The 22,517-nt window shown below is 40.1% G+C and overlaps 1 protein-coding gene across 1 annotated transcript; it reads left to right on the plus strand.

Annotated features, from left to right (window-relative positions):
- The first annotated feature begins 13,470 nt into the window (after nt 1-13,470).
- LOC141249652 (uncharacterized) lies at nt 13,471-14,208 on the plus strand. Its single transcript, XM_073669733.1, has one exon. The coding sequence runs from the start codon at nt 13,471-13,473 to the stop codon at nt 14,206-14,208; it is 738 nt and encodes a 245-aa protein (XP_073525834.1).
- The last annotated feature ends 8,309 nt before the right edge of the window (nt 14,209-22,517 follow it).

Here is a 22,517-nt window from a genome sequence, read left to right on the forward strand (position 1 = left end):
TGTGTCAAAGCTACTCTTGTAAATCCTCCAGTTATAACTGTAAACCTTATCACATACAATGGACATCAAATACTTAGGTTTATCATCATCAAAACAAGCGGAGTGATTGAGATAGCTAGTTACACACTCTAGCCTAAACCAACAGTTAAGCAAACGAGAGATGAAACTACTGAATTGGAATGGGGCAAATATAGAAGTCTCACAACCAAATCAATCCGCATGCATCAATAGTTGAACGAAACAAATGGTATCTAGTGTGACATAGAGCTCTCTAGAGAAAAACAGAAATAAGAAAGTGAAAGGTAAAAAGGTGTACAAATCCTTAATCCTACTTTCTTATTTATAACCTAAATCGGAAAATAATAAATGATAAACAAGGCCAGTTAGTAACTCTTTCTACAAGAATTAACGATCTGATAACGATCTTCATCGTGCAACCAAATCTGTTTCATGGCCCAAAAGTGGCGCGGTCGCGCCTACCTCGCCCTCCTCGCGCCATCTCCATGAACCATCTTCCTCACATGAGCAGGTGCCCGGTCGCGCGAGTAAGGGTTTAGTTGCGCCCTGGCCTCCAAAGTCTAGCATGGTCGCGCCTTCTCTTAGCAGCAATCTTCTCTTCATCTCTATCTCTATCATTGTAATCTTGAAGAATAACGTTACTAGACTACAAGCTCCAGATTATAGATATACATCCCTTAACATCACCGGATAAGATATATACCATTCTAATAAATACTTATTGTGCTATACAGGATATTGCCTATCAGATATAATAGAGGAAGAAACTATCTTAACTTGACGTATCTATAGATTCTCTTGACCACAAAACACAATGTCTGATCTACTACATGGTATATACATGAGAGAACCTATCATGCCTCACTATAGTTTCATTTCTACCTCGTTCCATGTAGAATATGGAACGAGATGATTAGCGGAGTGTTTATTTGTTTGGAATTCTCCATCTTGTACTTCTTAAGGATTTCCCTCAAGTAATTTTTTTGTGGAACTGTATACCCCCTTCTTCTTAGTAATCTGAACACCTAAGTTGAACAAAATTTCTCCTATCATACTTATCTTGATCGTACTACCGATAAGCTCCTTTAAACTTTCTACAAGAGACATGTAATTGGAGCCAAATATAATGCCATCCACATATATGTGTACCACCATGATGTCTCAGTTCTTCTTCATAAGGAACATTGTTTTGTCCATATGTCCTATTTTGAATCCGTTCTGGAAAAGGAAATCTGCAAGACATTCATACCAAGCTCTTGGATCTTGTTTTAGACCATAAAGGGCATTGTCTAACATGTATACATAGTGTACATTAAAGGGATCCTTGACACTCAAAGTTTGCTTAACATAGACCTCTTCATTTATATTGCCATTATGGAACGCAGAGTTCACATCCCCTCAAATAGACTGAAACCTTGATGAGACAGTTGCAAAATTTTCATCAAAATCTATTACTTCTTATGGATTGTAACCTTGAGCATCCAAACGAGTATTGTTCCTTGAGACAACTCCGAAATCATCAATCTTAATACAGAACACCCATCGTGTTCCTATGATGTGTTTATGAAGAGAACAACGAACAAATTTCCATACCTTCAATCTCTCAAACTCGAAAAGATCTTCATGCATAAAAATCACCTAGTCTTTATCCTTTAGTGTTTCATTGATGTTATTTGATTTTAAAATTCAAAGAAAAGTATTGATGGCACATTAGAATTATTCTGGGAAGACATATCTTATAGCGGAATTGATTATCCTCTTTTCTCTGTAGGGAACAAGCATTACAGAGGAAAAATACACTATTGGAACGTTGTTCTCTTCAGAAGGGACATCAACAAAAGAATGGATTAGCACGTCTTCTTCATCAGTAGACATCTTCAAATGATGAGAATTAACATTTGGGATTGTGGTGTCTTCGGTGTAAGCTTGAGGATGTGGTTGAGCAGGTTGAATCACATAAGATTATTTTACATGACAAAAATCATCATCGATCAATAGTTTTCACACCCATGGGTCCACTCCTGTCCATATGAAACGAATAAGATGTTTAGAACTTCATACCTGATTCTTGGACTTAAAAGAAGTTCTGACTATCTTACAATCACAAAATGAGAACACAATTCTTTTGATCTATGGGAGACCTCTTACAAACTCTTTTTTATGTATATTAGGATTTAGATTAATGCTAGCACGACCTAACATTCGGTTCCATAGAGAGGAGTTATCCTTGATAGAGGATAGACAATGTCTTTCCCTGGAAGAAAATGAAAGATCGACAACAGAAATGTTATCAAACCTTTTCCCCTCCACAATCGAATTCTCTTTGTTACCAAGAACATTGAAATAAATATAATAAACCTTATCTCATTCATACTTTGATCATAAACTTGGGAAACATTGAACAAGTTGAATCCCTAGGAACTCACCAGCTTGACATTGAATGTTATTGTGCTCTTGTCTCCAAAGGAAATGTTGTGTCTCTGGATATGTTGAAGTGAAGACGTTTTCTCTTTTTTCCAATCATGTGGCACAATATTCCACTATTCAAGTGGAACATATCTTTTTTCTTCACTTCAACCTGCATAAAAAGCAAAGCTTTTTGAACAAGGTAAACATAGATTTTCTGGGTGGAACATTAGAAGAGTTCTTACTTGTGTTCTTATGAATGTTTCCATACATAAAATTAGAAATTTTCCTCTTCTTCGAGGTTTCAAATTACTTATACTTCTTTTAATCATGGATGACATTTCGAGTTTAACCACATTTTCAGCAAACCGTATTGTATTACACACGACCATATTTACCATTTCCATGTCTGAACGGTCAATGTGTCATCTTCTTGCTATTCTATTTTATTTTCACTTCTTGTGATTAACTTACATACTTCGTGTGAGCATGTTGACCATCAAACCACTCCCTCTCCTTCTTATATTTTGGGAGAGATCATGGTTGACGAAGCATAGAAGTTCTGTTGAGGTTTCTTCTTAAGAACATTTATCTTCTCTTCAAGGAACATTGTTCTTTCTTTTAAAGTCTGTAGATCTAACCTTAAGCTCTCATTCTTACTAGCCTATTGTACACAAAAAAATTTGGCCTCAACATATTCCTAAGTATTGTCCTCAGAGAGACTACGGTAACCAAGAACATACCTTGGTCTTACAAATACAGTTCGGTTAGCAGTTTTCTCATGAATAGAATAAGACCAATCAACTAACTTTGCTGTGATATTTTCTAGAATGTTCCATAGCGATTTAGGTTCTATGTCATTCATAGGATCTTTACCTCGAAAGTTAACATGAGTTTTAAAAGACTGAGCATGCAATGTTTTATTTTCATCATGTGTTCTCTTAGATATACATGAGGTTGTTTCTATGTTTTCAACTTGTTTCTCCAATGAGTTTTCACAACAGTAAGGAATCCTATTTCATCTTCATATTCAACATGTCTTTCTTGCAATTCACAATTTTCTTTTCCATGTTCTTTAATCATCTTAATTAGTTGTAGTGACAAGGGCCTTATTCTTCTAAAATATTCCTCTAGAGAATGTGTTGTCTTGAGGAGCTCAATTCTCTTGCTTCTCTTCTCTCGAAACATTAGCACAATTCGTTGAAAGGTTCCCCTTCTCCTTGTACAGGTGGGATACATACTCCTTCATATATGTCTCTTGAAAGCTCGACTTGAACTTTCTCTTGATGAAATGCCTCTTGACGTTTTGGTGAAAAAGGCAGTCATCACATCTTCTTCCTTGTCATTAAAACTCTCATTCTCCTATTCAATCTTAGATAAAGCTTTGGAGATACCAACTTCGATCTTTAAGGCAACACCTCTCTTAACCTCTTTGTCCATATTTTGCTTGTTTTGTTTGCCATATCAACAACAAGTTTTTCGATCATCTGGGAAGAGAAATAGCAAGAGCACAAGGGTGTTCCTCACAAGCTTTGGATTCCTCCTTAAATCCAACTCAAGTAGTTGAAAGTTTAGAACATAGTCTTTGAAATCTTGAATAGTACTCGTAGATGGATTCAGGTCTATTCATTTTGAAGGAATGATAGTCACTTTGCATTTGTAACTTTCTGCATGCATATCTATGAGAGCATTCCACATGTATTTGGTATCTTTGATGTAGAGAACCTTTTAAATGTCCTCATTCATAGACCATTAAGGATGTACTGCCTAGTTTTTGTGTTCTTGTCCATTGTGATGTAGTCATTAGGGGTCAAAAGGTCCTCAATTTTGGTGAGTTCTACAACTATATTGTCGTTGAGGATGATTCTCCAACATTGGTATTCATTTTTTGAGAAGTAGGTCTCCGTGTTCTTTTCACACCATTCTTCTTCTCCAGAATTCGTGAGATGCGGCTTGTTGGTGTAGATTAAATGAAAAAATTCACTTGATTAGTACATGCATGTCAAACATGTGAGTAACTCACTAACACAAATCTAGGGCCTTGCTCAGATACCAATTGTAGGACAATATGTGTTGGAATATATATAAGGAATGCAAATTAAACAAGTCTTGTTACTTAGATAGAGAAATGACTAATAAACTCGCGAGAGAACATTGTTCCTTATAGTAGGACCATTTGACAACCAATAAGTTATCTAAGAGAAAACCCACTACCTTTCTCTCGAAATGATTTGAAAGTCTGATTGTATCGATTAGTTGATTAAAACATTTAGGTGAACACACAGCTTAATCCTAGACACGCTTGGACTTCCTAAACTCGTAAAATCATACAATAACAGAACACGGTTTACACTTGTTCTCTTCATAAAATAACGATCTACCTTTTATTTCTTCTCTCTATCTTTTTTGGAAATCAATAAAATGTAGACTGAAGTATAATAAGTTATATTTATATATTCCAAGAAATGAGCCTTGTTACGTTTAAGTTGAACTCCTTAATTTGTGTCCTTGATTTGATCCATTACAATAAATAACTTGTAATGTCCGAGAGAATATGAGATTACAAGTTGTTTGTCATAATAAAAAATGAGGAAAGTAGTATTGGTCACAAAAAGAGCATTGTTTTTTGGGTTTACAATACTAAAATAATTGCATCCCGCCTCAGAAGTTGGAAGATTACATGCCCACTCTATAAGCTAATAGATTACTTTTTCCATTGCCAATTGATTTTAGAATGGAACCCACTCGACTTCTATATTGAGAAAGAATGCACTTATGCGCTTGTACATGTATGGCCGTCTTTACGGTATCCGACAGAGGGTCCGTGTAATTTGACTATAATGAAGTTAGAGGTTTATGTATGATTAGGAATCAGATGCCTTTGTTACAAATGGAGAAGTATGATTATACGACTGAACCTAGGGATGTAAATTTTATTGAGTTGGAATGTTAAGATATAAACATTGGCAATAGAAATGAAACCATCTTAATCATACACTTTCTTAGGCACGTTATAAGCTAATGCTGTCCAAGGCCTTTAAGTGATTTGGTCATATGTAGTAAACTGGTACATCATTGATGTTCTGGATTAGAGTAGGCAGGATCACCTTCTTGTTTTGGGTATTAAACGTCAGGTTCATGGTACATCTAAATTGGAATATTATTACCGTATTAAATGATAAGATCCATTTTTATAAAAGTGTCTCTATACAAGCCTGCAGCAGTAATTAAACCCATTACTTCTGGGGAAAACGTTTAACAACACTTAATGCCAAGGCACTAGACAATTTTTGGCATGATCACCTACTTGATTTTTCTTATATTTTTATTTTGTGTTTTTATTAATCCACACTTCTGTTACTTACCATCTATGCACCCATGTTATATTTTGGTTGTGATGATATTTCTAGAAAACAACCGAAAATCATACACCTGGAGCAATAACCATGTCAAATCGACAATCTGATAATATTACAAGTGGCAATCCACATAAAAAGAAATTACATGAAAATCTACTGCAAAAAATTTATAGAATAAACAGAATCAACACAATATATACGTGGAAAAAGCATCCTATAACATGAGGGAAAGAAACACAGCGGCCACCAAGCCAATCAATCCACTTATCAACAAGTCAATACAAGCATTCAAGTATAAATAATCTCATGCCGGAGATAGTATGGAGATATAAGTCTGCACATCTAGTTACACAATAATTTAGACTAGATTTTTCTCCAAACTAGGTAAAATAAACTTGCTCATAAGATTTAAGGTTACAAAAGAGTTACTGTTTACCAAACTTCCTTTAATAAAATAAACTATCTGGAACAAGAGACGACTTCCCGCTTCATCTTCTACCTTCTTTCTCTCTCTCCAAGCTCTCTCTTTCTCTCTTTTGATTTCGTTTTAACCCAAAAAAAGCTCACATCCTTATTCTTCTCTCTTTTGTAATTTTATGGAGGCTACTCTACTCTCCCACCCTTACACTTTCATTTATTATATATAACCCTAACAAACTTCAGTTTTGTACTGGACATTTAAGTCCAAGCCCAATAATAAGATTTCAAACTTCAACCTTAGACTAGACACTCATAGGATGGCTGTGCGGGTCTGCTTACGAGACTCACGACCATCTGTTCTTCGAGTGCGCGTTTTCCTCCACTATTTGGCGGGCCATTTGCGACAAGTTTCACCTCCCGAGCACGTTGATCACTCTTCAGAGATCCCTCCGCTGGGTGCGCCGCAACGCCCTTGCGGATGTTTTCTCCTCCAGGGCCCAGGTGTATGCCCTTGCTGCTACCGTCTACATGATTTGGCACGCCGGTAACACCTCATCTTCGACGACAACCGCATGCCTGCGGAGGTCGTCACTTACTTGGTTCTGATACATGTCTACCGGTTGCTCCATGATAGATTTTCATTCTCTTCGGTTAGGGCTCTCTAGGGGGTTTAGGGGTACTCTTTCCTCTGTGTTGGATTTTTCCCCCTTTGGGGTTTTACCACATGGAGATTTTGATGAGGCCCGGGGCACTGTGCCCTGCTCGCATAGCTGTTCCCCCACCCTGGTTACTGGTCACTTGGATACCTCTGCTTCTTTATTATCTTGGCATAATATGAAAGGCCTGCGTGTCTGTCTATGTATATCCCCTCTATCTCCTTGACCCTCTTGTATGCTTGTTTTCCGTGATCTGCTTCCTCATTATTGAGAACATATATTAATTAAATTAATTTAAAACTAAAACGGAAAAAAAAATCGATCTCCCCATCTTTGTTTATAATTCTCATTTCATTTTCTAGTATTTCAAACAACTATTCTTTCTTCTCTCCATATTTCTCTTGCATTAAATGTATCCTTAGCGTCAAAATCTTGAATTTTGTGCAGAAATATTCATACGACAACAACATTTCTTCGTCTGTGACATCTGTTTACTGAGAAATTCGACGAGATATCCAACGATATAGTACCAACGAACCCGATCATTTGGAAACAAAAACGAGCACGTATTCTACATGGCGAGGCGTTTGTCTTGCGAATGGACCACCCTGCCGGCCTCAAATGTGGCGTCCTCTACCAGATAAATTTATCGCCTGGTTTCGCATACAGACTGCCCATTCCACATAGCCCGATGCCCGATTCAAGTGTCTGTCTGTCGCTTACCTGGCCCTTCCATTGCCCAAGAACGCAGATTGCTGCTTCTTATTCGCTTAGTTTTATTTTGAAATGGAGCAACGAAACCCTAATCTTTATAGCCTTTGACCTCTCCTCATTGACGTTGCTTGTTGATCTCTATAGAGTAATTATGACTTCAAATGACAGTGTGAAAATTGGCCATTTTTGACATCAACTGACTTGTTAGTTTTTTTGTGAGGGATGAAGATGGAGTGGGTTCTACTAGAATTATTTTGTTCCTTGTTTGTTGATGCAAATTCAATTTATATAACTAGATTGCTACATACTGATAGCTCATCAGGAATATTTAATCATTCTTGAATTTGATCTGGATGAAGTGATTTCATGAGCAACGAAAATTGAGTAAATCATAAAAGTCCACATAACTATAGGTTCCTTGTATGCACTGCAAGAGACATAAAAAGGAATTTGGGTAGATCATCTCGGAGAGATAAGGAGGTAGATTGGAGTTAGGTTAGGGATCGATTACACTTGGTGTTCGGAGTATAGTCGCTAGCAGACTCTCTCCACGCTTATAGTAGACCTTTGTGCTTATAGGAGGAGTGAATTTCATTTTGCTTACTCAAGGACGAGCAAGCTCTAAGTGTGGGGAAGTTTGATCGGAGCTTGTTATATGGTGTTAACTAGCGACTATTAGACTAGGTTTAGTTGTGTTTAGGTGCTTGACGAGTGGTATGCCCGGAATCCGTTTTGGAGTTCATTTATGGATTAATGGGGTGCTCGTAAGCGTTTTTAGTGGTTTTATTGTGGAGATCCCACTTGGGCTCACTTTTAGTGCATTCGGGATGGAGCTAGATGAAGTATGCCACGCCTATACTCCAGGAGAAGCCGAGAGGCGAAGCAGAGCTGCCTCGACGCTTGCAAAAGCCAGAAGTTCGTCTCAGGTGCAGAAGTCACGATCGTGATTCAGCCTCAAACAAGATAGTCACGACCGAGACCCTTATGTCACGATCGAGACTAAGCCCCAGATAAGAGCGGAGGAACTGGACCAATATCACGATCGTGACCACTGTGTCACGGTCGTGATGCGGACACGGAATGCTAATATTTGAAGATCTTTTCAGGATATTTTATTAGTTATTTCCACATCTTTTGATTTGTTTTCATTTATTTTAATTCCTTTTATTAGAGACTATATAAGGTTTAAAAAAAATTAGGTTTTAGCATTCATTCTTTCACGTAGAAATTCAGCAGCACCCAGAGAAAGCTTCACCTTTGTTCCATCGTTCGCTCATCTCCCCTGGTTCGTTTTACCAACATCATTCATTGTTATTCATTGCTTTCTATGGCTATGTTTAGCTAAATTCATCATAGTTTACTTCTAAGGTTGAAGGCATTGTTCTAGGTTTGTTGTGAGAATTCAAACGCTTATGTTCTAAGTTTAATTTCAGGATTATTTCAGAATCTCTTGTGCTTTATATTATCATTGATTTATCTTGATTTTATCTAGGTTGCAAACTAGGTTGATTATTATCCTCCATATTTCTAGGCTAGATAATTCTATTTGAAAAGTCTTGTCTTTAGGTAGCGAGCATGATTTGAATAGACTATTTGCGAGTGCTTATTGTGTAGAGATTGTGAACTTGTGTCGAGTATCGGCAATTTGCCAATGGTATTGCACAAGCCTACTTATCTTTGATCTTCATGCTATTGTGCTTTTGAATCTTGGGATTTCCATGATTATTGCATAATAAGGATTTCTAGGACTATTTGGACTAGTTTCTTATTACGAACAAAGAGTGGGACAACCAGATTAAACGATTTAGAATATAAGTTATTAGGATTCGATGATCAACATTCCATTTGAATAATGCGCTGATACTAAAGGAGTGAGCTTTTTACCCATAATTGTTTACAAACCAATCATCATATTCCTTTTGTACTTATTGAATTGCTTAGTTATTAGAATCAAACAAAAACCCCAATTGGTTATTACATGGTTGCATAATTGGAAATAAACTGTCTTTCTGGCTCTCTTGGGATTTGACCCCTACTTCCCACTTTTCTAAGTGGATAGTTGAGTTGGGTATCTTTGATAGACATAACGACTTTAGTCTCATCAACTGCCTCTGGTGTGACGATTCCCTCCTTCAAAGCAAATAGTAGTTGTCATCTATGCTATGAGAGATAAATTCGAGCTCACTCGAAGAATCACCCTCATGTCTCCAGGTTGCAAGAAGCTTCCAGTGGTTGATATATTTGGCAAGTTCTTCGACCAAGAAAACGCTGATTCGTAAAAGGGCTTACAAGTGAAACAAGCCACTGGGAACAACGTTGAAGCTCAATGACGACGAAGAGGATGAGGACGATGATACAGAAGTCGCTCTCATGAGAAAGATGGTCAAGAAGTGGTTCAAGAAGAGAGTTGGACCAAGAGAGTCATCATCTTCAGCTAAGCGTGATCTCAAGGAGTACACGGGCTACAATTGCCAGGAGAAACGGAACCTTGATAAGAGGTGCACTAACCCAAACGTAGAAGCAACTGAAAAGAAGGCGCTTTTCTCAGCATGGGGAGAAGAAGATGATGATGACCTTCACAAAGGATTCCAAGGCCAATGTCTCATGGCTGATGCAGAGTCCCTTGCCTCTGAGGTAAAATCTCTCGACACTTTTCCTAATCGCCTAAACTTGCTTGAAAAGAAAGACCTTATTAGTATAATTAAAGGGATGTTAGATGAAACTGAAACGTTAGAGTCTCAAATCACTGAATATGAAGAGGAAGTCACTGAACTGCGTAGCAAGTGTCTAGCTCTGTCTACTAGGCTAGCTAACAAAGAAAAAGCCTTAGTAAAATTTAGGAAACTGATTTTAATGAAAAAATCTTACCAGTGGTGCAATGGTAAGAAACCTCAAGGGGGATCGTCAAAGAGCTTAGAGTATAAGGTAGAAAGCGACATACGGCTTATACTTGCTAGAATCACCGAATTAACCGAATCAATTAATAAGAACACGGTGAACCAAACTGTCTTTGTAAAGCCTAGACCAAGATTAGGATATGACTCAGATTCATCTAAGTTCTCGAGTGCTAATGAGAAGCTCACCAGAGAATTAAGTGAAAAGGTTGAGACATTAGACAAGGACCTTAAAATATGTAGAAGCAAAAATGAATTCTTAGAGAAAAAGGTTAAGGCACTTGAACAACCATCAGGGGATAGCAATTACTGGTTTCAGGGAGAAAAGGCTCATAAAATGTATGTGAGACAAGCCCAAGGGAACGCAGTAAACAAACTAGATCCTAAGCTTAAGGATAGAAAGCCCTTTAGACCTGGAAAGGGCAAGTATGGTTACGTTAAGTACAATAAATGGTGCAGATTTTGTGGTAACAATGGTCACACTATACAGTCTTGCAAGAAAAAGGAAGCGCTAAGTAACAAGCCATACATGTCACCAACTCGCAATACACGTGATGTGAGTAGCTTGAATGATCCTTCTGACTTAGAGCATGCCTCTTCACCTAAAGGCCAAAGGCTCGATCATAGTCCCTCACCTAATACTAACAAGAAAGCTAATCCACCTAGAAAAGTTGAGAATCGATGGGTTCCTAAAGTTTGATTGCTTATTTCTAGTGAAAATTGACCAGCAAGAACAAATGGTACATAGAAAGTGGCTGCTCATGTCACGTGACCGGAGATAAGGAGAAATTACGAAGTTTTCAAGAATATGATGGTGGAAGCGTATCATTTGGTGACAAGAGAGCTAAAGAAATCACTGGACATGGATAGGTACACCTCAATGACAAGATAGAGATCCAGATGGTGAACTTTGTAGAGAGCCTTCGCTACAATCTCCTATGTTTAGCTCATCTTTGTGATGAGGGACAAAACGAGGTGACTTTCACTACCTCAAAGTGCTTTCTGAGAAGCACTATTGGAGAAATCATTTTAAGCAGAAAGTGAGTCAATAACACATATATATTCGACTCCAGTTACATCCCAAAGAGACACTTTTGCCTTGCTACAATAGAAGAACAAACCGCTTTGTGGCATCAACATCTAGGACACGTCAATGTACACCTCCTACAAAAGCTACATTCAACGGAGCTACTCCGAGGCTTACCTCTCATCAAGATAGACAACATGACACACTGTGCTAATTGTGTCAAGGGCAAGGAAGTCAGGAGCTCGTTCAAATCTAAACCAGACATCACAACAAAGAATCCCCTCGAGCTACTTCACATGGACCTTTTTGGGCCAATGTGTGTTCAAACCCTTGGTGGAGCACGTTATATCTTTTTTATCGTCAAAAACTATTCCAGATTCCCATGGACGTTATTCCTGATCTCCAAGGATCAAGCCTTCTCACAATTCATCGAGCTAGTCACCCTACTCGAGAACTCTCTATCCCTGAAGGAGCGCTCCATAAGATCCGACCATGGAACTGAATTCGAGAATGGTGATATGTTGAGATACTGCATTGAAAGGGTAATAGCTCACAATTTCTCAGCCCCTAGGACTCCACAACAGAATGGATTAGTTGAAAGAAAGAACAGGACGTTAGTGGAGATGGCACGCACTATGCTACTTCAAAGCAGAGTCTCCCCCTCACTTTAGGACAAAGTGGTGAATACAACATGCTACATCACCAACAGAGCTCTTCTATGACCTTCACTAGGCAAGACTCCATATGATCTGATCAAGGGATATCCTCCAAGCATCTCTCATTTCAAGGTTTTTCGATGCAAGTGCTATGTGTTGTACAATGGAAAAGACAACTTGGGCAAGTTCGATGCACGAAGTGATGAAGCTATCTTTCTTGGATATGTCCCAGCAAGTAAGACATATAAGGTGTTCAACCAGAGAACAAGAACCTTCTAGGAGAGCATACATGTTGTGTTTGATGAAGGCACATTCCATTCCCCTTTGTCAAATACCTCCAATCCATTCCCAGAAGTCGCCCTCATAGATGCACCTTCATAAAATGATCGAGCCCCTCCTCCTCAAGCCCTGAATCCACTCGCCTCTCCATATATAGCCTCAGCTCCCTCAGGTACGGACTCAGATAGTGATGACAAGAGGGCCTTCTCATTCAGGCACAACCCAGATCAGAGCGCCTCCAACTAGATCTTTTCAACAAAGAGGTGCTCACCCCCAGAGAACATGCTCACACCTATCCACTTTGGCATTCACACTCGCTCTCATTTCGCTCAACTATCACCTCCAGAGGCGATCGCTTAAGCACTTGATGAAGCCGCTTCTGAGACTAGCTTATGTTCCTTCAACGCCTTCGTCTCACTCACTAAGCCTAAGAACGTCAAAGAGGACATCCTTGATCCATATTGGGTGGCAGTCATGAAAGAAGAGCTTTATGAGTTTGAGCGGAATCAAGTTTGGCTCCTAGTTCCTAATCCATCCAATCGCACCATCATAGGCACTCGCTGGGTATCTCAAAACAAGCTCGATGACTCAGGGGTTGTGGTAAGTAATAAAGCGCATTTAGTAGCTCAAGGGTACAACCAACAAGAGGAGATTGTCTATGACGAGACCTATACTTTAGTTGCTTGACTAGAGGCTATTCGTCTTTTGATATCCTTCACTTCACACAAGGGCTTAAAGCTATTCCAAATGATGTGAAGAGAACCTTCCTTAATGGTGTGCTCAATGAACAAGTGTATGTGAAGCAGCCCCCAGGCTTCGAGGACTCAAAACACCCTGAACACATGTATTTCCTGGACAAGGAACACTATGGATTGAAGAAAGCACCAAGGGCATGGTATGATTGTCTCTCAAAGTACCTCCTCGCCAATAACTACAAAAGGGGGACAATCAACAAGACGCTCTTCATCCATGAACTTAAGGGAGACATCCTAGTATTTCAGGTATATGTCGATGACAAAAATTATTTTTTGCTCCACTAACATGTCGCTTGTAGAGAAATTCAAAGACGTGATGATAAGCAAATTCAATATGAGCATGATTGGGGAACTCAACTTCTTTCTCGGCCTTCAAGTGGTGCAAAAGGTTGAAGGAATTCAAATCCATCAACAAAAGTATTTAAGGGAGATCATCAAAAAAATTGGGATGGAAAATAGAAAGCCCCTTTACACTCTAGCGGCCACAGGCACTAAGCTTGATGTTGACCTTCACAGCAAAAAGTCGAACGAGACATTCTATAGAGGTATGGTAGGATCCTTGATGTACCTAACCGCCTCTAGGTCTGATATTGTTTTTGCAGTGAGTCTATATGCAAGATTTCAATCCGATCCAAGGGAGTTGCATGTAGCTATCAGCAAGCGAATCTTTCGATACTTAAAAGGGACTGATAACTTGTGTTTATGGTACCCTAAGAACTGCTATTTTACCCTTGTTGGATACACAGATACTTACTATGCAGGTTATCTCGTTGATCGAAAGAGCACCTCAGCTATGGCTCAATTCCTAGGCCCTTGCCTTGTTTCTTGGGGCTCTCGCAAGCAAAATTCAGTAGTTGCATCTACCACCCAAGCAGAATACATAACAGTTGCTTGTTGTTGTGCTCAACTCCTATGGCTCAAGCAACAATTCAAGGACTTTGGTTTTTTGATGGGCTCGATTAAAATTAGATGTGATAACACTAGCGCAATCAATAGCTCTAAGAACCATGTGCATCATTTTTGAAATAAGCCCATTGACGTGTGTTATCACTTCCTTCGATACAATGTGGTGAAGAAGTACATAGAGCTCACCCATTGTAGGACTGAGGATCAAATAGCAGACATTTTCACCAAGGCCTTGAACAAGGAACCATTCCTAAAACTCAGACTTCACTTGGGATTGATCCCTCTTCATTAAGCATCTCCCTCAATGTAAGCCTCTTCCCTTAAATTCATGTAAAGTTGCTTCTTTTAAACTTGGGAACTTAGGACTGATACGTGAGCGAACCTAGCATGTACTCTCAAAGGGTATACGTCCTTCGCATGCTCTGTGTGATGCTTAATGATAAACGCATTGATAGGCCCTTCAAGTATTATACTATTGCTTGCTAAAATTTGGTCCACATGCATGTTCATCATTTTCAAGCCATTATATATAAGAACGATTATCGCTTCTTAACATATGATCAAGCCCCCCCCCCTCGCCATATATGATTCATTCTTATTAGCCATTCCCTTAGCCTAGATCTTGGTGTCACGTTCCCTATGACCAAATAAGCCACAATTGGGAATATTCACCGAGATGACAAAGAGCCTACCCATATATGTTTAGTACTTGTTGTTTTTAAAAGAGCTTCTATGTCCCTTTTTGTGTGTGAATTTATTATGTGCTTAAGAGAGTTAAATATCCCACCAAGTATGGGAACTGAGACACAACACTTCAAAAAGATGGGGACCGAGTAGTATGAGAAACGACAAGCGCAGATCAACAGATACGTAGACATACGGACCGAGAATTCATGGGGACCGAGAAACCAAAAAAAGGGTTGAGCGCATACTAGAATAGGAACTGAGCATGGGGACCAAAAAAATCCTAGGGACCGAGCATCTCAACGGTCGGCTATTTTATAGGTAATCATCACTCACCAATTCCCCAACGGCCACTTGCCTATGCGAAGATCGAGGCGCCGTATGTGAACCACTTTAAAGCCGTTGGGATTGAACCATTCACCACCCTCTATAAATACCTCCCAACCCATATTCAGACCCCTTTTACCGCTTTCACACTATTTATCCCTCACTTAAATTCTCTTTCTCTCAATATCTCTCTCTCCCTCACAAAAGCTCACTCACAATCTCCAAAAATGGCCAATCCCTTGAACATCAGCGCATAACAGTGGTCCGAGTACCTCAAATACAAGGCTTTTATGGATGACATCGCCACCGCCTCTTCAACACCCCCTTCCACTTCACAAGCGCCTACTCCAGTGTCTGCAACTCCTCAAATCCACTCCACTTCCGTCACCTTCACCACCACCTCCACCTACCACACAACTCCCTTCACACCACACTTCACTTGTACCAATGGAGTAAGACCCACAACCCAAAGAGCCCATCCACACCGTCTCCTCCATCACTACAAAGGCCTTGTCCATCGCCTCCACCGAAAATACCCCAAAGGCCTCCATACACGACGAATCCAACCCTTAGGCCCTCGCTCTCACATCTCCAAACTTGACCCTCACACTCCCTGTCTCTCATATGCATCAAATCTCCCACAAAAGGCCTCTCGACATCACTCCTTCTTCCGCCTCCCATAAACGAGCTGAAGGGCTACCATCAAAGGAGATCGTCACCACTGAAGGCGACTCCTCTTACTGTCTCCCTCCGGTGCACGGGAATTTCTCGACGAGGGTAGTGTTCAAGCCTCTCATCATCTGAATTGGGTTTTGGAACACCCTCAGTCTTGCAGAATTCGATGCCGCTTCCATAGTGGTGTCGCTCGAGGGGACACACTGGTCCGAGTTGGAGGTCGAGCCGTTTACTATAGAACTTGATGAAGTGCGCAAGTTCTATAGCGCCCTCATCGTTATGCCTCCCTCCCCAAGCCAACCTTAATCAGTAGCTCAGATTCCTTGGGGTAATGATCCAAAGACGTTGAACATCAAGCTGCTCGCTAAGGTGCTTGATCTGCCAATGGGCGAAGTGTACGCCTCGCTTTCAAAGAAGAACTGTCCATCGGGCAAGTCAGAAACCATAGAGCTTTTAGTGAGGAAGGCACGACCAAAGGAAATCAAGACTAATATACTCAGCTTCGGCACGAAACTGCTCCACTACATTATGATGTGCAACGTCAAACCTAGACAAGAGAAGTGGGATAGAGTGCCAATAGAAGATGCTTGCCTGCTCAGAGAAGTGATCGAAGGCAGTATAATCGACACCATGGATCATTCTATCACACATGATGACGGTGAAAATGCACAAGAATCATGCCCTTCCCTATCCCCACATAGTCAAGAAGTTAATAATCTAGCTGGGGATATAAAAGCATGTGAAGGAGACTGCCCTCAAGAGCATAATCACATAAACTGGGTTGTGCGGGTTGGTGAGGAACGCCAGTATGGACGTGCATGTAGAGAAGCTGAAACTCAGTCCTACTCCTAGAGATGAGCCCAAGGCCGACCCTAAACCCAAGCCTGACACCTCAACCCCTCCAAAAAATGAACCCATGCCTCAGCGCATGAAGAGTCCTTTGAAGGAGAAGAAGCCGCTGCTGCCGGCTAATATGAACCCCGAGGAGATTCAGCTTTGAACTTTAGATGTTGTCCTCCAAACAAGCAATCACTTGTCTGGTCTACGCAGGATGATTGACTGGCACCTTCATCACATGAAGGCACTTATGATCGGGCCACTCAAAGAGGGTTGTTAGGACGAGTATGAGGTTGAGTATCACTAGGAGTGACTGTGATCTCAGTTCCCTTAGAGCTCCTTAGGAAAATCCAAAGCACCTCAAAACCTTAACTGTATTTTTGCTCTTTTTACTATTTCTCTTGTGTGCTCGTGTGTTTAATTAATATAAGTATGATTTGAATCACTTGATTGCTTGCTCTACAACGTTCTGAGACAAGTCTGGACTTGCTACGTTTTCTTTTGCATCACTTAATCATTCCTCTAGAAGGCACGCACGTACTACTTTTTATTTTCCCTTGTTTCATATTAAGCATACCTTTTTACATGATTTCAAAAGGGGGAATATTACATGCATATGGGTTATTTAATTTAGGGGGAACTAACACCCGTGGTATGTTAAAGGAAGATGAGTTCTACTCGCTCATTGATTAAGGAGGAATGAAATCTAGTTCCTCCTCAGCTCTATTCTGGCTCAACTCTATACCTATGCCAGGATTCTATGTTTGTCATCATTAAAAAGGGGAAAATTATTGGTTATATGAACTAGCCTCTTAGTTCATACAACTAATAATGCCTCAGTTTTAATGATAACAAACAACCTTATATACAAATGTGTTTATTGAGTGAGATATCGCAGGAAAACCATATGCCTCCGAGTTATTTAGGTGGTTTACGCATGAAAATTAACGAGCTTAAGTAAAGGAGCAAGAGCGAGTCCAGCAAGAAGGAAAATGCTTAACGTGCATAATCAAGAGCAAGGGAACCGGACGTCACATGAGGGAATAGAGTACAGAGAGTGAGGAAATGAGAGTTAAAAGGATGAAGTACCACACCAGATGGACGCGCTCAATGGAACCGAGTGCATTGAAGGGGACCGAGTGCGTATAAATAGAAAGATTTGATAAGCAAAGAACAACCAGATTCGAGATCTTGTTTGTTAGAGAGAATTTGGTATCATAGTTAGTTATTTAAGATTTAATAGTTTATTTATTGTTTTACTCAAGCATTTCGGTAATTAGTTCCCGGTGATTATACCATGGTATAAATAGAGTAGCTTATCTTCTCTAAACGTTGTAGTTGAAAGTGCTGAGAGCTTGTGTATTTGAATTAGGACTTAGGAAATAGTTAGGAGAGTTTAGTAAGAAACTAAGAGATGTGTGTTCGCCTAACAGTTGTAAGCCCTACAAGAAATCAAATCAACAATCGTTTTGGAATTCATTGTTTACTTGTCCCTAGCTTTATTTCTGCGCAAAGTTATAATCTTTAGTTGAAGCTAAGGTTCCACGATCCACATAGGTGATTTAAGTTGGGAAATCAACGAGCTAAAGAATAGGAGTTGAAGCGAGTACATCGAGAAGAATAGCGCTCACGGAAACCGAGTGCATTGAAGGGAACCAAGCGCGTATAAATGGAAATCTAGTTTGTTAGAGCAACTTTGTTATCTTAATTAGTTTGTTCAGATTTAGTATTTTATTTATTGTTTTAATCCAGCTTTTTGTAGATTTGTTCCCGTTGATTATGCCATAGTATAAACAAATTAGATTACCGTTTTTAAGGTGTGGTTGTAAGTGCTTAGAGTTAGTACGTTTTATTTAGAACTTAGGCAATAACTAGGAGAGTTTAGAGAGAAACTAAGAACTGTGTGTTCGCCTAGTAGTTGTAAGCCCTACGATAAATCAACTCAATAATCATTTTAGAAATCATTGTTTAATTTGTTCTTAGATTTATTTCGCACAAAGTTGTAATCTTTGTTGAAGCTAAGGTCACACGATCCACAATTGGTATCACAGTAGGATCCAATTCTAATATGATGATTAAGAACTCAGAATTCAACCTCGGTATGTCCCTGAACAAGCCTCATTAGCTTCGAGAAGGAGAACTCGATTGGTGATTGGGAATTCACACGACGTTCATTCAAACCCAAGACTACCAATGCTTGAAGATCATAGAGCTTGGAGATGAAGTGCTTCCAAAGTTAAAGGAAAGAAAGGATTGACAACCAGAGCAATATGTCAAGATGGAGAAGAATTCAAAGGCTCGTCAACTTATTCTTTGTGGACTCACTCGCACAGACATTGACAAGGCAATTGGCATACCAACGGCCAAAGATATGTGGGAATCCATCATCTCCATTCATAGAGGGAGTGACGACTAGAAGGACACCAGATTATTCACTCTTAAAAGCGAGTTTCAATCATTCAAACAACTCCCAGGTGAAAACGTGTCAACCTGCCAATCGCGCTTCACAATTCTGATGAACAAGTTAACTGTCTCTGGAGTGACGATTGATCCCTCAGAGAAAACGATGGATGTCATATATGCTATGAGCAATAAGTTCGAGCTCACTCGGAGAATCGCTCTCATGTCTCTAGATTGCAAGAAGCTCTCAGTGGTCGATATATTTGGGAAGTTATTCGACCAAGAAAACGCTGACTTGAGGAAGGGCTTAGCTGTTAAAGAAGCCACTAGAACTGCTTTGAATCTTACAAGGGTTCTGGAGAAGTAGGACATCAATGAAGGTGAAGAGAACGAGGATGATAATACAGAAGTCGCCCTCATGACAAAGATGGTAAAAAAGTGGTTCAAGAAGAGAGTTGGACAAGTAGAGTCATCATCTTCATCCAAGCGTGATCTCAAGGACTACACGTGATATAATAGCCAGGAGAAAGGGCACCTTGCTAAGACGTGCACCAACCCGAAGGTGGAAGCCACTGAAAAGAAGTCGCTCTTCTCAACATAGGGAGAAGAAGACGATGAAGCAGACCTCCATGAAAGATTCCAAGGCCAATGTCTCATGGCCGATGTAGAGGCCCTTGCCTCTGAGGTAAAACCTCTTGACACCTTTCCTAATCGCCAAAATTTGCTTGATAAGAAGGAGCTTATTAATATGATCAATAACCTGCTAGAAGATACTGAAGCTTTAGAATCTCGAATAACTAAATATGATGAGAAGTCACTAAACTGCGTAGCGAGTGTCTAGATCTGCCCACTAGGCTATCTAATAAAGATAAGGCCTTAGTAAAATTAGGGAACTGAGCTTAATGACAAATACCTGCAAGGGATGCAATAGTAAGCAACCTCAAGGGGGGTCATCAAAGAGCTTGGAATCAAAGGTATAAAGAGACTTAGGGCTTATACTTGCTAAGATCACCAAATTAAATGAATCAATAAATAAGAACATTGTGAACCAAACTGTCTTTATGAGATCTAGAACTGGATTAGGATATGACTCAGACATATATTCCTCGAAGTGCTCGAGTGCTAATGAGAAGCTCACTAGGAAATTAATCAAAAAAGCAGAGACCTTAGACAAGGCCCTTCATACCTGTAGAAGTAAGAATGAATTCATAGAGGAAAAGGTTAAGGCACTTGAACAACCATTAGGGGATAACAATATTTGGTTCCAAGGGGGAAAGGCTCATAAGTTGTATGTGAGCCAAGATCAAAGGAATGCAACAAATACCTTAGATCCTAAGCTTAAGGATAGAAAGCCCTTTAGATCTGGAAATGGAAAGTATGTTTATGTTAAGTACAATGAATGGTGCAGGTTTTGTGGCAATAATTGTCATACTATACACACTTGCAAGAAGAAGCATGCCTAAAAGTCACCCACTCGCAACCAACATGAAGTGAGTAACCTGAATAATCCTTCTTACTTAGAGCATGCTCCTTCACCTAAAGGCCATAAGCCCGTCCGTAGGCCCTCTCCTAACACTAACAAGAGAGCTAATTAACCTGGAAAAGCTGAGATTTTATGGGTCTCAAAAGCTTGATTGATTATTTGTAGGGAAACTTGAGCAGCAGAACAAATGGTATATTGACAGTGGTTGCTCATGTCACATGACCGGAGATAAGGAGAGATTACGAAGCTTTAAGAATTATGATGGTGGAAGCGTATCATTTGGTGACAAAAGAGCTAGAGAGATCACTGGACATGGAAATGTACATCTCAATGACAAGATAGAGATCCAGATGGTGAACTTTGTGGAAAGCCTTCGCTACAATCTACCAAGTCTTGCTCAGATCTGTGAAGAGGGACCAAATGAGGTGACCTTCACTACCTCAAAATGCTTTGTGAAAAGCGCCACTAGCGAGATCATCCTAAGGGGGAAGCGAGTCAACAACACGTATATTTCGACCCCAGCTACATCCCAAAGAGTCACCTTTTCCTTGCTACTATAGAAGATCAAACCGCTTTGTGGCATCAACGTCTAGGGCACGTCAATCTACATCTCTTACACAAGTTGTGTGCAAAAGAACTAGTCCGAGGCTTACCTCTCATCAAGGTAGAAAACATGACAAATTGTGATAATTGTGTCAAGGGAAAGCAAGTGAGGAGCCCGTTCAAATCCAATCCAAACATCACAACAAATAAGCCCCTCGAGTTTCTTCACATGGACCTTTGTGGACCTATGCGTGTTCCAAGCCCTGGTAGAGCACGTTACATTTTTTTGATCGTCAATGACTACTCTAGATTCACGTGGACCCTATTCCTACACTTTAAGGATCAAGCATTCTCGCGCTTCATTGAGCTAGTCACTTTGCTTTAAAATTCTCTATCACTACAAGTGCGCTCCATACGCCTAGACCACGGAACTGAATTCGAGAACGATGGGATGCTAAGCTACTGTATTGAAAGGGGAATAGCACATGACTTCTCCACCCCTAGAACTCCATAACAGAATGGAGTTGCTGAAAAGAAGAACATAACTTTAGTGGAGATGGCGCGCACTATGACACTTCAAAGTGGAGTCTCCCCCTCACTCTGGGATGAAACGGTGAGCACAACCTTCTATATCACCAACATAGCCCTTCTAAGCCCTTTACTAGGCAAGACTCCATACGATCTAATCAAGGAATACCCTCCAAGCATCTCTCACTTCAAGGTTTTTGGATTCAAGTGCTACTTGCTAAACAATGAAAAGGATAATTTGGGTAAATTTGATGCACAAAGTGATGAAGCCATCTCTCTTGGCTATGTCTTAGCGAGTAAGGAGTACAAGGTGTTCAACTAGAGAACAAGAACATTAGAGGAGAGCATACATGTGGTGTTTGATGAAGGAACTTTCCATTCTTCTTCGTCAAATACCTCAAATCCATTCCCAAAAGTCGCCCTCCTAGAAGAACATTCAGAAAATGATCAAGTCCCTCTTCCTAAAGGCTTGAATCCATTCCCCCCTCCATATACAGCCTTAGTTCCCCTAGGAACTGACTCAGACAGTGATAGAGAAGGGCCTTCTCATCCAAACATAGTGCAGACCACAACACCTCCAACTAGAGCCTTTCAGCAAAGAGGCGTTCATCCTCCAGGGAACATGCTCACCCTCATACACTATGGATTTCACACTCGCTCTCGCGTAGCTCAACAAGCACATCCTGCGGCGATCGTTGAAGCACTTAATGAAGCCGCTTCTGAGACTAGTCTATCTGCCTTCAATGCCTTCGTCTCCCTCACTGAACCTAAGAACATAGAGCTCACCCACTTTAGGACTGAGGATTAAATAGCAGACATTTTCACCAAGGCCCTGAACAAGGAACCATTCATCAAACTCAGGCTTCACTTGGGATTGATCCCCCTCCATTCTACATCTCCCTCAATGTAAGCATCTTCCCTTAGACTCATAAAAATTGTTGCTTCTTTTA

The sequence above is a fragment of the Phyllobates terribilis genome, unplaced genomic scaffold (genome assembly GCF_046119375.1).
Source record: "Phyllobates terribilis strain yellow unplaced genomic scaffold, ASM4611937v1 Scaffold_4934__1_contigs__length_55788, whole genome shotgun sequence".
Taxonomy (NCBI): Eukaryota; Metazoa; Chordata; class Amphibia; order Anura; family Dendrobatidae; genus Phyllobates; species Phyllobates terribilis.